General features: G+C 53.2%; 1 protein-coding gene across 2 annotated transcripts in view; it reads right to left on the reverse strand.

Annotated features, from left to right (window-relative positions):
• Positions 1 to 14,299, reverse strand: part of HMGXB3 (HMG-box containing 3) — a 230,694-nt gene that overhangs the window by 137,874 nt on the left and 78,521 nt on the right. For both annotated transcript variants that reach the window (XM_075344369.1, XM_075344368.1), the window contains exons 7-9: positions 6,415 to 6,761; positions 5,599 to 5,765; positions 4,428 to 4,525 (exon numbers count right to left, since the gene is read on the reverse strand). In XM_075344369.1, coding sequence (XP_075200484.1) covers positions 4,428 to 4,525; positions 5,599 to 5,765; positions 6,415 to 6,761 — 612 coding nt within the window. The remainder of the gene's footprint in view (positions 1 to 4,427; positions 4,526 to 5,598; positions 5,766 to 6,414; positions 6,762 to 14,299) is intronic.

Here is a 14,299-nt window from a genome sequence, read left to right on the forward strand (position 1 = left end):
TGGGCCAGTCTGGAGCAATGAGGATGACTCGACGGCCCTCCATTCTGATCTTGCGCAGGACTCTGGGCAAGAGAGCTAGAGGGGGAAACACGTAGGACAGATGAAACTGGGACCAGTCTTGAACCAGAGCGTCCGCGGCGAATGCCTGAGGATTGTGGGAGCCAGCCACGTATACAGGAACTTTGTTGTTGTGACGGGATGCCATTAGGTCCACGTCCGGAGTGCCCCATTTGCGGCAGATTGACTGAAACACTGCCGGGTGCAGGGACCACTCGCCACTGTCCACGGTTTGACGGCTGAGATAATCTGCCTCCCAGTTTTCCACGCCTGGGATGTGGACTGCGGATATGGTGGACTTGGAGTCCTCTGTCCACTGAAGGATGCGTTGTACCTCCAACATTGCCAGGCGGCTGCGGGTCCCGCCTTGGTGATTGATGTAGGCAACCGCTGTCGCGTTGTCTGACTGGACTCGGATGTGCCTGCCCGCCAACAGGTGGTGAAAAGCTAGGAGAGCCAGAAGCACGGCTCTGGTTTCCAGCACATTGATCGAAAGGGCTGATTCGGATGGAGTCCAAGTGCCCTGCGCTCTGTGGTGGAGACATACTGCTCCCCAGCCGGATAGACTGGCATCCGTGGTGAGGATCACCCAGGACGGGGCCAGGAAGAAGCGCCCCTGGGACAGAGAGAGGGGCCGAAGCCACCACTGAAGAGAGCTCCTGGTCTGTCGCGACAGAGCCACTAACCTGTGCAAGGAGGAAGGCCGCTTGTCCCAACAGCGGAGAATATCCAGCAGCAGGGGACGCAGATGGAACTGGGCAAAGGGAACAGCCTCTATTGACGCCACCATTTGACCCAGCACCTGTATCAGGCGCCTGAGGGAATAACGGCGGGGCCTCAGCAGAGAGCGCACCGCCAGTTGGAGGGACTGCTGTTTGACTAAGGGCAACTTCACAAGTGCCGGCAAAGTCTCGAACTGCATCCCTAGGTACGTGAGACTCTGGGTCGGAGTCAGAGTGGATTTGGGGAGATTGACAAGCCACCCGAATTGGGCTAGAGTGGCGAGACACTCCGTTGACAGTCCGCGCTGGATGAAGCCTTGACTAGAAGGTCGTCCAGGTAAGGAATCACTGCCAACCCCTGTAGGTGCAGGACCGCAATCACTGCTGCCATGACCTTGGTGAATACCCGAGGAGCTGTGGCTAACCCGAAGGGGAGAGCCACGAACTGGAAATGTTCCTCTCCGATTGCAAAACGTAGCCAACACTGGTGTGAAACTGCAATTGGCACATGCAGATAGGCATCTCTGATGTCGATGGATGCCAGGAAATCCCCTTGGGTCATTGAAGCAATGACTGATCGCAGGGACTCCATGCGAAAGTGCCGCACCTGAACATGCTTGTTGAGAAGCTTGAGATCCAGGATGGGCCGGAAGGAACCATCCTTTTTGGGAACTAGGAAGAGATTTGAGTAGAAACCTCTGAACCGTTCCCGGGCGGGAACCGGTACAATTACCCCGTTGGCCCGCAAGGATGCCACGGCCTGCGTGAAGGCGGCGGCCTTGGAGCAGGGGGGAGTTGTGAGAAAAAAATCTGTTTGGCGGGCTGGAAGAGAATTCTATCCTGTAGCCGTGGGAGATGATATCCCTCACCCACTGATCGGAGACGTGTTGAAACCACGCGTCGCCAAAGTGGGAGAGCCTGCCACCGACTAAGGACGTTGCTGGCGCTGACAGATAGTCACGAGGAGGCTGCCTTAGTGGCAGCAGCTCCTGCGGTCTTCTGTGGACGCGCTTTTGGGCGCCAGTTGGATTTCTGGTGCTTGGCTGAGTTACTGGACGAGGCCGAGGGCTTAGAGGACGACCAGTTGGAGGAACGAAAGGAACGAAACCTCGACTGATTCCTACCCTGGACAGGTTTCCTGGCTTTGGTTTGTGGCATGGAAGTACTCTTCCCGCCAGTAGCTTCCTTAATAATTTCATTCATCTGTTCACCGAACAGCCGGGACCCAGCAAAAGGGAGCCCAGCAAGGTACTTCTTTGAAGAAGCATCTGCCTTCCACTCTCGAAGCCACAAGATCCTGCGGATAGCGAGGGAATTAGCCGAAGCCACCGCAGTGCGGTGAGAAGCCTCCAGCATGGCAGACATGGCATAGGATGAAAAAGCTGAAGCTTGGGAAGTTAAGGTAACCATTTCGGGCATAGATTGCCTGGCGAGGGAATGCATCCCCTCTAGAGAAGCAGAGATGGCTTTGAGAGCCCACACTGCTGCAAAAGTCGGGGAGAACGAGGCCCCCGCCGCTTCATATACGGATTTGGCCAGAAGGTCAATCTGGCGGTCAGTGGAATCCTTAAGGGAGGTGCCATCAGCCACCGACACAACGGTCCGGGCTGAGAGTCTAGACACCAGGGGGTCTACCTTTGGGGAATGAGCCCACTCCTTGACCACCTCAGGTGGAAAGGGAAAGCGGTCATCAGAACCATGCTTTGGGAAGCGTTTGTCAGGACAGGCCCTGGGCTTGGTCACAGCGGCCTGAAAACTGGAGTGGTTAAAGAACACACTCTTTGTCCTCTTAGGCGAGGTAAACTGGTGCTTTTCTGCCAGAGAGGGTTGCTCCTCTGATACTGGCGGATTGAGATCCAGTACAGAATTAATGGAAGCAATCAAATCACTAACATCTGAGTCACTTTCGGACAGATCAATGGGGTACATGGAGTTAACCTCCGAGCCCCCCGTAAAGGCATCCTCCTCATCCTGCGAGTCAGCTCCTGAATCAGAGCCGCGGGACGAGGAAGGAGAGGGGACCCTGCGTCTCTTCTCAGGAGGACGGGGTCTGGGACCAGATGATGAATCCTCTGTGAGCTCCGGTCCTGAGAGACCCCTAGCAGCAGAGGCACCCTGTGAAGGGGGCTGATGCATGTTCAGCAAAGTCCTGGACAGAAGTCCCATGGAGTCAGCAAAAGACTGGGAGATAGACCTAGAAAAAGCTTCTACCCAAGCCGGGGGTTCAGCCACAGGAGCAGGAGCAGCCTGAGAGACCACTGGGGGTGAGACTCCAGGCTGAGGCACCGCCAGGTTAGAGCAGACATCACAATGTGGATGGGTGCTCGGTTCAGGCAGCAGGAGCTTACATGCAGTGCATACTGAATAAAGCTTTGGAGCCTTGTTCCTCGTATGAGACATGCTGCTGGAGTGGAGGCTCTGCCAGAGAATGAACCCCAGAGAGTATAAACAGAGGTCCACAACCGGAGACCGGTTGTGGCTTACCAGACCGCTGGAGCGGTGTTGTGTGCCCTCCAGATCCCGAAGCCCGGACCCCCAAGTACAGCACCTCAGCAGAGATGCTGCAGACCAGCGCTGCAATGACTGATCGCAGAGAGAACGCTGAAAAAATGGCCGCCGGAGCGAAGAGAGGGGGCGGGACTTGCTTGAGGAGCGGGAACTGGAGGGCCATAGAGACCTACAGGGGAGGGGACACACACTGCAGAGGGGAGTGTCCCTCCCATGTGCAGAACGGCCGCCGGGCGGAGCCAAGCCTGTCCCTCTGCATGAGAGACAGGCGAGGTCAGTGAAACCGAAACTAGGCCTCCGGCGAAGCCGGTGCCTAAATTTGAGCGGCGCGGCTGGCGCGCAGGCACCATCGGCGCTGTTCTCAGGCGACAGCTAGAGAACCCGCCGGAAATGTCAGAAAACACAATCAGCACACTCTCCCACAACTATAAAGTACAGGGACCCGGGAAACTAAACGTCTCAGGTACTTAGCTTGCTGAGATGCAGGGCCATGTCCCTGGGGATGAGTGCTCCGGTCCAGCAGGGTCCTGAAGGGCTGCGGATGGAGACCGGTCTCCTGCCAAGCATGGAGACCGTGCTGGCTCCCACTTCAAGCCAGAGCCCAGGAGGGATGGTGAAGGAGCACGGCATGTAAGGCTCCAGCCTAGGAATCAACCTTACAACACCGCCGACACAGTGGGGTGAGAAGGGACATGCCGGGGGTCCAGACGTGGACCCCACTCTTCAATCTCGTTCCAAAAGGAATAATCATATGAGAATGCATGTGTGGATGTATGCCTCCTGAACACAAAGCGATAAAACTGGCTGAGTCTGCTCATCAGGGGGTGTATAAGCTCAGAGGGAGGAGCTACACCTTTAAGTGTAGTACTTTGTGTGTCCTCCGGAGGCAGAAGCTAAATACCCATGGTCTGGGTCTCCCAAAGGAACGATAAAGAAAAGTGGTGACAGGTTCCCTTTAAGGTTCGGGCGGCATGAATAGGTAGTATGGTTCACTTTGCATATTTCTCAATTACAATGTGCTGTGTAAAGTGTCTCCGATAAGGGACTGAAACAGTGATCAGACTGTGTCCCCAACATCATGCAATATGACATCCCTGCGTGTTTAAACAAATAACACATATATGGTATAGATATATTTACCGTGATGTCCGGAGTCCCCGGCTGCTGTAAAACCACTTGACCGAGCTGCTTCAATGTGTTGGCCTTTAGCCCGGTGGATGAGATAAGGTTGTGGGTATCTGGGAGATCAATGAAAAGGTTTTTACTTTCTTCATTGTCTTTTCCACTTTTTTTTAAGAAAATTATTATTAAAAAGGGAACCTGTTACTATGGTCTTCCCATATAATCTGCGGCCATCACCAGTGAGCCCTTATATACAGAATTCTAGAATACTGTATATAAGAGCCCAGGCTGCACTGTAGAACATAAAAAAACCAGCTCTATGGGATGGTCCGATCTGATGAGCGTCGCTGGTCTTGATCTGGCGCCTCCGCTTTTTTTGTGATCGCCGTCTTCCTTCCCTGATCTGCATGGGTGTCATGTCCTATGTCATCCACACGAAGGCAGAGCAAAGTACTGTAATGTGCAGGCGCAGAGAAAGGTCAAAGACTGCCCGCGCATGCGCACAAACATACTTTGCTCTGCCCTTGGCACTATAGAGAGAAGCGCGCAGGAGCACAATGGCAGACACTGTGTGGGTGGTGTAGGAAGCGTGATCCACAAGAAGCTAGGAAGGAGGATGGCGATCCCAAGAAGAGAGGCGGTGCCAGATCAAGATTAGCAACACCCATAGGAATGGACCACAGATGAGCCTGGGCTCTTATATATATACAGTATTCTAGAATACTGTACATAAGGGCTCACTGGTGGTGGCTGCAGCTTATAGGGGAAAATCCTGGTGACAGCTTCCCTTTAATAGTAGCTCCAAGTTGTCAGTGCTCTCCTGTCCATTGCTGATTGTAGAGCTATTGATGCTGTGTGCATAAGCCTTATTCCCTGCATACAGACTGCCACAAGTTCCTGTGCCTGACAGTATAATGCCGATGGTAGTAAGTCGAGCGGTGGTGCAAGTCAATTCACAGGACCTGGTCCATTGGCCATGATGATAATCTTTGGCTGCTGGACAAGAGACCTGAGAATAAGCTCTTTCCCTCTGCAGATCTTCTTTTGATTTGCTGATCTGTAGAGCAATCAGCTAGGGAGGCATGGGATGATTGTGGTTGAGCACACCGATTTGCTCATTCTATGGAAAATCCCTTTAAATGCTCTATGATAATATAATGTAAGGCAAGAGACTTTGGCTGCTCATTACCAGATTTTATCATGGTCAATGTGTTGCCCGCACACTCTATGTTGCTTCCTCTGTTTGCGTTGGCCGGGGCTGGGAGTATCGCTCTTATAGGCTTGGAAGCAGCGGCCAGTGGTTTAGGTGCACATTTTGTTTCTGCTTTCTGGGCTGACGAAGAAGAAGGATGCGTCCTACAGAAAGCAAAGTGATAAAAATAAATTAATACAAGAATATTTAAACCCAAACATATAGTGTTACAGGGAATATTCCAGTCTTGGAAAACCCCTCTCCCCTGGGTGCAGTTTGTTTAAAAAAAAAACCCAAAAAAACAAAAAAAAACCTGCTTAACTCACCCTCCCCAGGTCCAGCAGAGTCTCCACCACTGCGATTGTCTGCAGTGTCATCACTTTGACAGCGCCCACTGGCTCTGATGGAGTTGATAGCACAATCTTCTCACGGATTGGCAGAGGTGGCGCCAGTGCTGCAGACAATAGTACTCCCCGGAAGCAGCGGTGGGGACTCAGTGCAGGACCTGGGGAGGGTGGGGAGGGTGAGGAAAGCAGCTGGGGAAAAGAGGTTGTCTGAAACCATTAAAATAAATATCATAACTTTCTAGATTTTCCGTTGCAGTCGTAAATCAGGGACTGCAGTAATTTCAGGTTGAGCTACGAAAATAAGAGGGAATCAGGAGGCGTTAGCAGGGTCTATGTATGTTTATGAAGCCTGGGGGGCTCTGTAATCACCACATAACTGCTAAATATGGCTGTGGTTACTTATGCATAGTGATAGAACAAGCAATGTCCTCAGTGATGGCTAATTTTGAAGAAAAAAACAACTCACTTTGAAGAAGAGGCTTGTGGTGGTGCTTTAGTCCGCCCCGCTGTAGGTGGTTTCTCAGTCCTGGTGGTATCATGCTCCGGTGTGGGCGCGCTCTCTGCCTGCCCCGACCCTTGTGCCTCATCATTATCTTCTGCTACAAAATGAGACTCTGAGATGATCACCTCTTCCCACTCCTCGCTCTGGGCCGGCGGCTGGCTAGCTTGTAGAATGTGACTGACCGCCTCTGTATTCTCCTTATCCGTTGTCTTCGACTCACTTGCAGGGATGGCAAACTGTTCATCTGGACTGTCAGATGGCGGACCGGCAGCATTCGATGAGACTTGGCCCTTTTCTTTCGATAGTTTCCCCTGCAACAATTTACAAAAGTCAAGTAAGGTAGATAAATATGAATAAACTAAGACTGAGCTGCTTAGAATAGGGTCAGCAGAAAAAAAGAGAATTTTGTTACTTACCGTAAATTCTTTTTCTTATAGTTCCGACATGGGAGACCCAGACCATGGGTGTATAGCTTCTGCCTCCGGAGGACACACAAAGTACTACACTCAAACGTGTAGCTCCTCCCTCCTAGCATATACACCCCCTGGTAGCCAGTCCTAGCCAGTTTAGTGCAAAAGCTGAAGGAGGACATCCACCCACAAGTAGAGACAGAGCAAAACCCGGAACAACCGGAACATCTGTCTACAACAACAACAGCCGGTGAAAACACACGGAACAAGAAACCTGCCAATAGGCAATAGGGAGAGTGCTGGGTCTCCCATGTCGGAACTATAAGAAAAAGAATTTACGGTAAGTAACAAAATTCTCTTTTTCTTCATCGTTCCTTATGGGAGACCCAGACCATGGGACGTTCCAAAGCAGTCCATGGGTGGGAATAAACAGAAAAACTGAGAAGTAGGCGAAACCTAACTTCACAAATGGGCGACAGCCGCCTGAAGGATGCGTCTGCCCAAGCTCGCATCTGCCGAAGCATGAGCATGCACTTGGTAGTGCTTCGAAAAGGTATGCAGACTAATCCAAGTGGCAGTCTGACAGACCTGCTGAGCCGTAGCCTGGGCCTGAAAGCCTAAGAGGCACCGACAGCTCTGGTCAAGTGTGCCTTGATCCCCGGCGGGGGAGGCACTTGAGTACACTGGTAGGTATCGGAAATGGCCGACCTAATCCAACGAGCCAGGGTCGGCTTAGATGCCGAGAGGCCCTTACGCTGACCAGTGGTCAGCACAAAAGAGAGGTGCACCGCCTAAGCGATGAACAGGAGCCGGACAAAAGGAAGGCAGGGAAAATGCCCCGGTTAAGGTGGAAGCAGCAACCACCTTAGGGAGAAAGTCTGGAGTTGGACGGAGAACCACCTTGTCTTGATGAAAAACCAAAGAAGGGAATTTTGTTACTTACCGTAAATTCCTTTTCTTCTAGCTCTTATTGGGAGACCCAGACGATTGGGTGTATAGCACTGCCTCCGGAGGCCACACAAAGCAATTACACTAAAAAGTGTAAGGCCCCACCCCTTCTGGCTATACACCCCCAGTGGGATCACTGGCTCACCAGTTTTAGTGCAAAAGCAAGAAGGAGGAAAGCCAATAACTGGTTTAAACAAATCCTCTCCGAGTAACCTCGGAGAACTGAAAACCGTTCAACATGAACAACATGTGTACCCGCAAACAAACCAAAAATCCCGAAGGACAACAGGGCGGGTGCTGGGTCTCCCAATAAGAGCTAGAAGAAAAGGAATTTACGGTAAGTAACAAAATTCCCTTCTTCTTCAGCGCTCTATTGGGAGACCCAGACGATTGGGACGTCCAAAAGCTGTCCCTGGGTGGGTAAAGAAATACCTCATGTTAGAGCTGCAAGACAGCCCTCCCCTATGGGGAGGTAACTGCCGCCTGCAGGACTCTTCTACCTAGGCTGGCGTCCGCCGAAGCATAGGTATGCACCTGATAATGTTTGGTGAAAGTGTGCAAACTCGACCAGGTAGCTGCCTGGCACACCTGTTGAGCCGTAGCCTGGTGTCGTAATGCCCAGGATGCACCCACGGCTCTGGTAGAATGGGCCTTCAGCCCTGATGGAACCGGAAGCCCAGCAGAACGGTAGGCTTCAAGAATTGGTTCTTTGATCCATCGAGCCAGGGTGGCCTTAGAAGCCTGCGACCCTTTGCGCTGACCAGCGACAAGGACAAAGAGTGCATCCGAACGGCGCAAGGGCGCCGTGCGGGAGATGTAGATTCTGAGTGCTCTCACCAGATCTAACAAATGTAAATCTTTCTCATACCGATGAACTGCATGAGGACAAAACGAAGGCAAAGAGATATCCTGATTAAGATGAAAAGAGGATACCACCTTCGGGAGAAACTCCTGAATGGGGCGCAGCACAACCTTGTCCTGGTGGAAGACCAGGAAGGGAGCCTTGGATGATAGTGCTGCCAGCTCAGACACTCTCCGAAGAGATGTGATCGCTACCAGAAAAGCCACTTTCTGTGATAGTCTAGAAAGTGAAACCTCCCTCAGAGGCTCGAAGGGCGGCTTCTGGAGGGCAACTAGTACCCTGTTCAGATCCCATGGATCTAACGGCCGCTTGTACGGGGGTACGATATGGCAAACCCCCTGTAGGAACGTGCGCACCTTAGGAAGGCGTGCCAAACGCCTCTGAAAAAAGACGGATAGCGCCGAGACCTGACCTTTAAGGGAGCTGAGCGACAAACCTTTTTCTAACCCAGATTGCAGGAAAGAAAGAAAAGGTAGGCAATGCAAATGGCCAGGGAGACACTCCCTGAGCAGAGGACCAGGATAAGAATATCCTCCACGTTCTGTGGTAGATCTTAGCGGACGTGGGCTTCCTAGCCTGTCTCATGGTGACAACGACCCCTTGGGACAATCCTGAAGACGCTAGGATCCAGGACTCAATGGCCACACAGTCAGGTTCAGGGCCGCAGAATTCCGATGGAAAAACGGCCCTTGGGACAGTAAGTCTGGTCGGTCTGGGAGTGCCCACGGTTGGCCGACCGTGAGCTGCCACAGATCCGGATACCACGCCCTCCTCGGCCAGTCTGGGGCGACAAGTATGACGCGGCTGCAATCGGATCTGATCTTGCGTAGCACTCTGGGCAAGAGTGCTAGAGGTGGAAACACATAAGGGAGCCGGAACTGTGACCAATCTTGCACTAGGGCGTCTGCCGCCAGTGCTCTTTGATCGCGAGACCGTGCCATGAAGGTTGGGACCTTGTTGTTGTGCCGTGACGCCATTAGGTCGACGTCCGGCACCCCCCAGCGGCGACAGATTTCCTGAAACACGTCTGGGTGAAGGGACCGTTCCCCTGCGTCCATGCCCTGGCGACTGAGGAAGTCTGCTTCCCAGTTTTCTACGCCGGGGATGTGAACTGCGGATATGGTGGAGGCTGTGGCTTCCACCCACATCAGAATCCGCCGGACTTCCTGGAAGGCTTGCCGACTGCGTGTCCCTCCCTGGTGGTTGATGTATGCCACCGCTGTGGAGTTGTCCGACTGAATTCGGATCTGCCTTCCTTCCAGCCACTGCTGGAAGGCTAGTAGGGCAAGATACACTGCTCTGATTTCCAGAACATTGATCTGAAGGGTGGACTCCTGCTGAGTCCACGTACCCTGAGCCCTGTGGTGGAGAAACACTGCTCCCCACCCTGACAGACTCGCGTCTGTCGTGACCACTGCCCAGGATGGGGGCAGGAATGATCTTCCCTGTGATAATGAGGTGGGAAGAAGCCACCACTGCAGGGAGTCTTTGGCCGTCTGGGAAAGGGAGACTTTCCTGTCCAGGGATGTTGACTTCCCGTCCCATTGGCGGAGAATGTCCCATTGAAGTGGACGCAGATGAAACTGCGCAAACGGAACCGCCTCTATTGCCGCCACCATCTTCCCGAGGAAGTGCATGAGGCGTCTTAAGGAGTGCGACTGACTTTGAAGGAGAGCCTGCACCCCAGTCTGCAGAGACCGCTGCTTGGCCAGCGGAAGCTTCACTATCGCTGAGAGAGTATGAAACTCCATGCCAAGATACGTTAGTGATTGGGTCGGTGACAGATTTGACTTTGGGAAGTTGATGATCCACCCGAACGCCTGGAGAGTCTCCAGTGCAACATTCAGGCTGAGTTGGCATGCCTCTTGAGAGGGTGCCTTGACCAGTAGATCGTCCAAGTAAGGGATCACAGAGTGTCCGTGAGAGTGCAAGACTGCTACCACTGCCGCCATGACCTTGGTGAACACCCGAGGGGCTGTCGCCAGACCAAATGGCAGAGCTACGAACTGAAGATGGTCGTCTCCTATCACGAAGCGTAGAAAGCGTTGGTGCTCTGTAGCAATCGGCACGTGGAGATAAGCATCTTTGATGTCTATTGATGCTATGAAATCTCCTTGAGACATTGAGGCAATGACTGAGCGGAGGGATTCCATCCGGAACCGCCTGGCGTTCACATGCTTGTTGAGCAGTTTTAGGTCCAGAACAGGACGGAAGGAGCCGTCCTTTTTTGGAACCACAAAGAGATTGGAGTAAAATCCTCGCCCCCGTTCCTGAGGGGGGACAGGGATCACGACTCCTTCTGCTCTTAGAGTCCACCGCCTGCAGCAGGGCATCTGCTCGGTTGGGGTGTGGGGAGGTTCTGAAGAACCGAAGTGGAGGTCGAGAACTGAACTCGATTCTGTACCCGCGAGACAAAATGTCTGTTACCCACCGGTCCTTGACCTGTGACAGCCAAATGTCGCAAAAGCGGGAGAGCCTGCCACCGACCGAGGATGCGGAGGGAGGAGGCCGAAAGTCATGAGGTAGCCGCTTTGGAAGCGGTTCCTCCATTTGCTTTCCTGGGGCGTGAGTGAGCCCGCCAGGAATCTGAGCTCCCTTGTTCTTTCTGAGTCCTTTTGGACAAGGAGAATTGGGCCTTGCCCGAGCCTCGAAAGGACCGAAACCTCGACTGCCACCTTTTCTGTTGAGGTTTACTTGCTCTGGGCTGTGGTAAGGAAGAGTCCTTACCCTTGGACTGTTTTATGATTTCAGCCAATGGCTCACCAAACAGTCTGTCTCTAGATAATGGCAAGCTGGTTAAGCATTTTTTGGAACCAGCATCTGCTTTCCAGTCCTTTAACCACAAGGCTCTGCGCAAAACCACAGAATTGGCGGACGCCATAGCGGTACGGCTCGTAGATTCTAAGACAGCATTGATAGCATAGGTCGCAAACGCAGACATTTGCGAAGTTAGGGACGCCACCTGCGGCACTGCTGGATGTATGAAAGCATCCACCTGTGCTAAACCAGCTGAAATAGCTTGGAGTGCCCACACGGCCGCGAATGCTGGAGCAAACGACGCGCCGATAGCTTCATAGACAGATTTCAACCAAAGGTCCATCTGTCTGTCGTTGGCATCCTTAAGTGAAGCGCCATCCTCTACTGCGACTATGGATCTAGCCGCAAGCTTGGAAATTGGGGGATCCACCTTTGGACACTGGGTCCAGCGTTTGGCCACCTCAGAGGGAAAAGGATAACGGGTATCCTTAGAACGTTTAGAGAAACGCTTGTCTGGATGAGCGTCGTGTTTCTGGATCGATTCTCTGAAGTCAGAGTGGTCCAAAAAAGCACTTAATTTACGCTTGGGATACAGGAAATGGAACTTCTCCTGCTGTGCAGCTGCCTCCTCTGCAGAAGGGGCTGGGGGAGAAATATCCAACAGTCTATTAATTGCCGATATAAGGTCATTAACCATGGCGTCACCATCAGGGGCATCCAGATTGAAAGGAGCCTCAGGATTAGAATCCTGATCACCGTCCTCAGTCTCATCACAGAGAGACTCTTCTCGCTGAGACCCTGAGCAGTGTGATGACGTGGAGGGTCTTTCCCAGCGAGCTCGCTTAGGCTGCCTGGGACTGTCATCTGAGTCAGAGACTTCAGCCTGTGATGCTTGAGACCCCCTTGAAGTACGGATTAGTTCCAACTGAGGGGGACCGGAGAGCAGAGACACAGCAGTGTCCATGGTCTGAGTAACTGGCCTGGCCTGCAAGGTCTCCAAGATTTTTGACATAGTCACAGACATTTTATCAGCAAAAACTGCAAAGTCTGTCCCCGTCACCGGGGCAGGGTTCACAGGCGTCTCTGCCTGGGCTACCACCACATTAGGCTCTGGCTGACGAAGTGCCACTGGGACTGAACATTGCATACAATGTGGGTCTTTGGAGCCTGCCGGTAGATCAGCCCCACATGCAGTACAAACAGTGTACACAGCCTGTGCCTTGGCACCCTTGCGTTTTGCGGATGACATGTTGCTGCCTCCTCAGAGCAGTACAGGGTGTCCAGCCAAGAAGCGACCTTACAGTGCAACTATATATATATATGGTACTAAGAAAAAAGTACACTAATATAACACTGAGGCACTAGTGGGGCCAGCACTAAAGTGCAGCTTACCGCCCGCTTAGGAGCGGGTGTGTGGTCGCCGAATTCCCTTTAGTCTGGGTCTCCCAGAGCCTGCTGCCTCTCCCCAGCCAGACCGCATGTGTAATGGCTGCCGGCGTCCTTGTGGAGAGGGGGGGCGGGCCCTGGGCGTATACAGACGAAGAGCGGGAAGCCTGCTTCCCACTGTGCCTAGTGAGAGGGCTGGAGCATGTAAATAAGCTCCAGCCCTCGGCGCTGCCAATTGAGCAGCGTCTCTCCCCTACCCTGATTGACAGGGTGGGGGCGGGAACGAAGCGGCGCTAGGCCGCAGAAGCCGGGGGCTAAAGTTAGAAGCGCCGCCGCCGTAAAAGCGCGGTCGGCGCAAAGTCCCCGGCGCACCACAAGTCGCAGCTGCGCCGCCGCTCCAGTAGCGGTCGGCGCAGTAGTTCCCAACATATAACGTCACTCAGCAAAGCTGCAGTGACCTAACCCCAGCGCACAGCGCTACTGTCCCCGGCGCACTATAACGCTCAGCAAGCCTTGAGAGTGTCCGTGCCTGCCGGGGACACAGAGTACCTGAAAGTTGCAGGGCCTTGTCCCTGAACGGCACTCCCGCTCCAAATCCAGCAGGTTCTCTGGGTCTGTGGATGGAGCCCGGCCTCAGGGCTTGGAGGCCGGTAAGATCCCACTTCCACAGAGCCCTCCAGGGGATGTGGAAGGAAAACAGCATGTGGGCTCCAGCCTCCGTACCAGCAATAGGTACCTCAACCTTACAAGCACCACCACGGGTGAGAAGGGAGCATGCTGGGGGCCCCATATGGGCCCTCTTTTCTTCCATCCGATATAGCCAGCAGCTACTGCTGACTACAAACAGTGGAGCTATGCGTGGATGTCTGACCTCCTTCGCACAAAGCAGAAAACTGGTGAGCCAGTGATCCCACTGGGGGTGTATAGCCAGAAGGGGAGGGGCCTTACACTTTTTAGTGTAATTGCTTTGTGTGGCCTCCGGAGGCAGTGCTATACACCCAATCGTCTGGGTCTCCCAATAGAGCGCTGAAGAAAAAGGGGGTGACTCCGAAGAGAGTGCAGCCAAAACAGAGACTCTCTTGAGGGAAATTATGGCCACTAGAAAGACCACTTTCTGTGAAAGACGAAACAAAGAGACCTCCCTAAGAGGCTCAAAGGGGGGTTTCCGGAAGCCGTGAGAACCGGATTAAGGTCCCAGGGCTCCAAAGGCCGCCGGTAAGGCGGAATGATGTGAGATGCGCCCTGCATGAAGGAGCGCACCTGAGCCAGCCGGGCGATACGCCGCTGGCACAACACTGACAGAGCCGAGACCTGTCCCTTAAGGGAATTGAGGGATAGTCCTAGCTGCAGACCGGACTGTAGAAGGGACAGGAGGGTCGGCAAGGCCAAAAGGCTAAAGGATACTTCCGAGCTCGAGTCATAGTGGAGATGACTTCAGGAGGGATACCAGAAGTCGTCAAGATCCAAGACTCAAAAGCCACGCCGT

This window comes from Anomaloglossus baeobatrachus, chromosome 4 (assembly GCF_048569485.1).
Source record: "Anomaloglossus baeobatrachus isolate aAnoBae1 chromosome 4, aAnoBae1.hap1, whole genome shotgun sequence".
NCBI lineage: Eukaryota > Metazoa > Chordata > Amphibia > Anura > Aromobatidae > Anomaloglossus > Anomaloglossus baeobatrachus.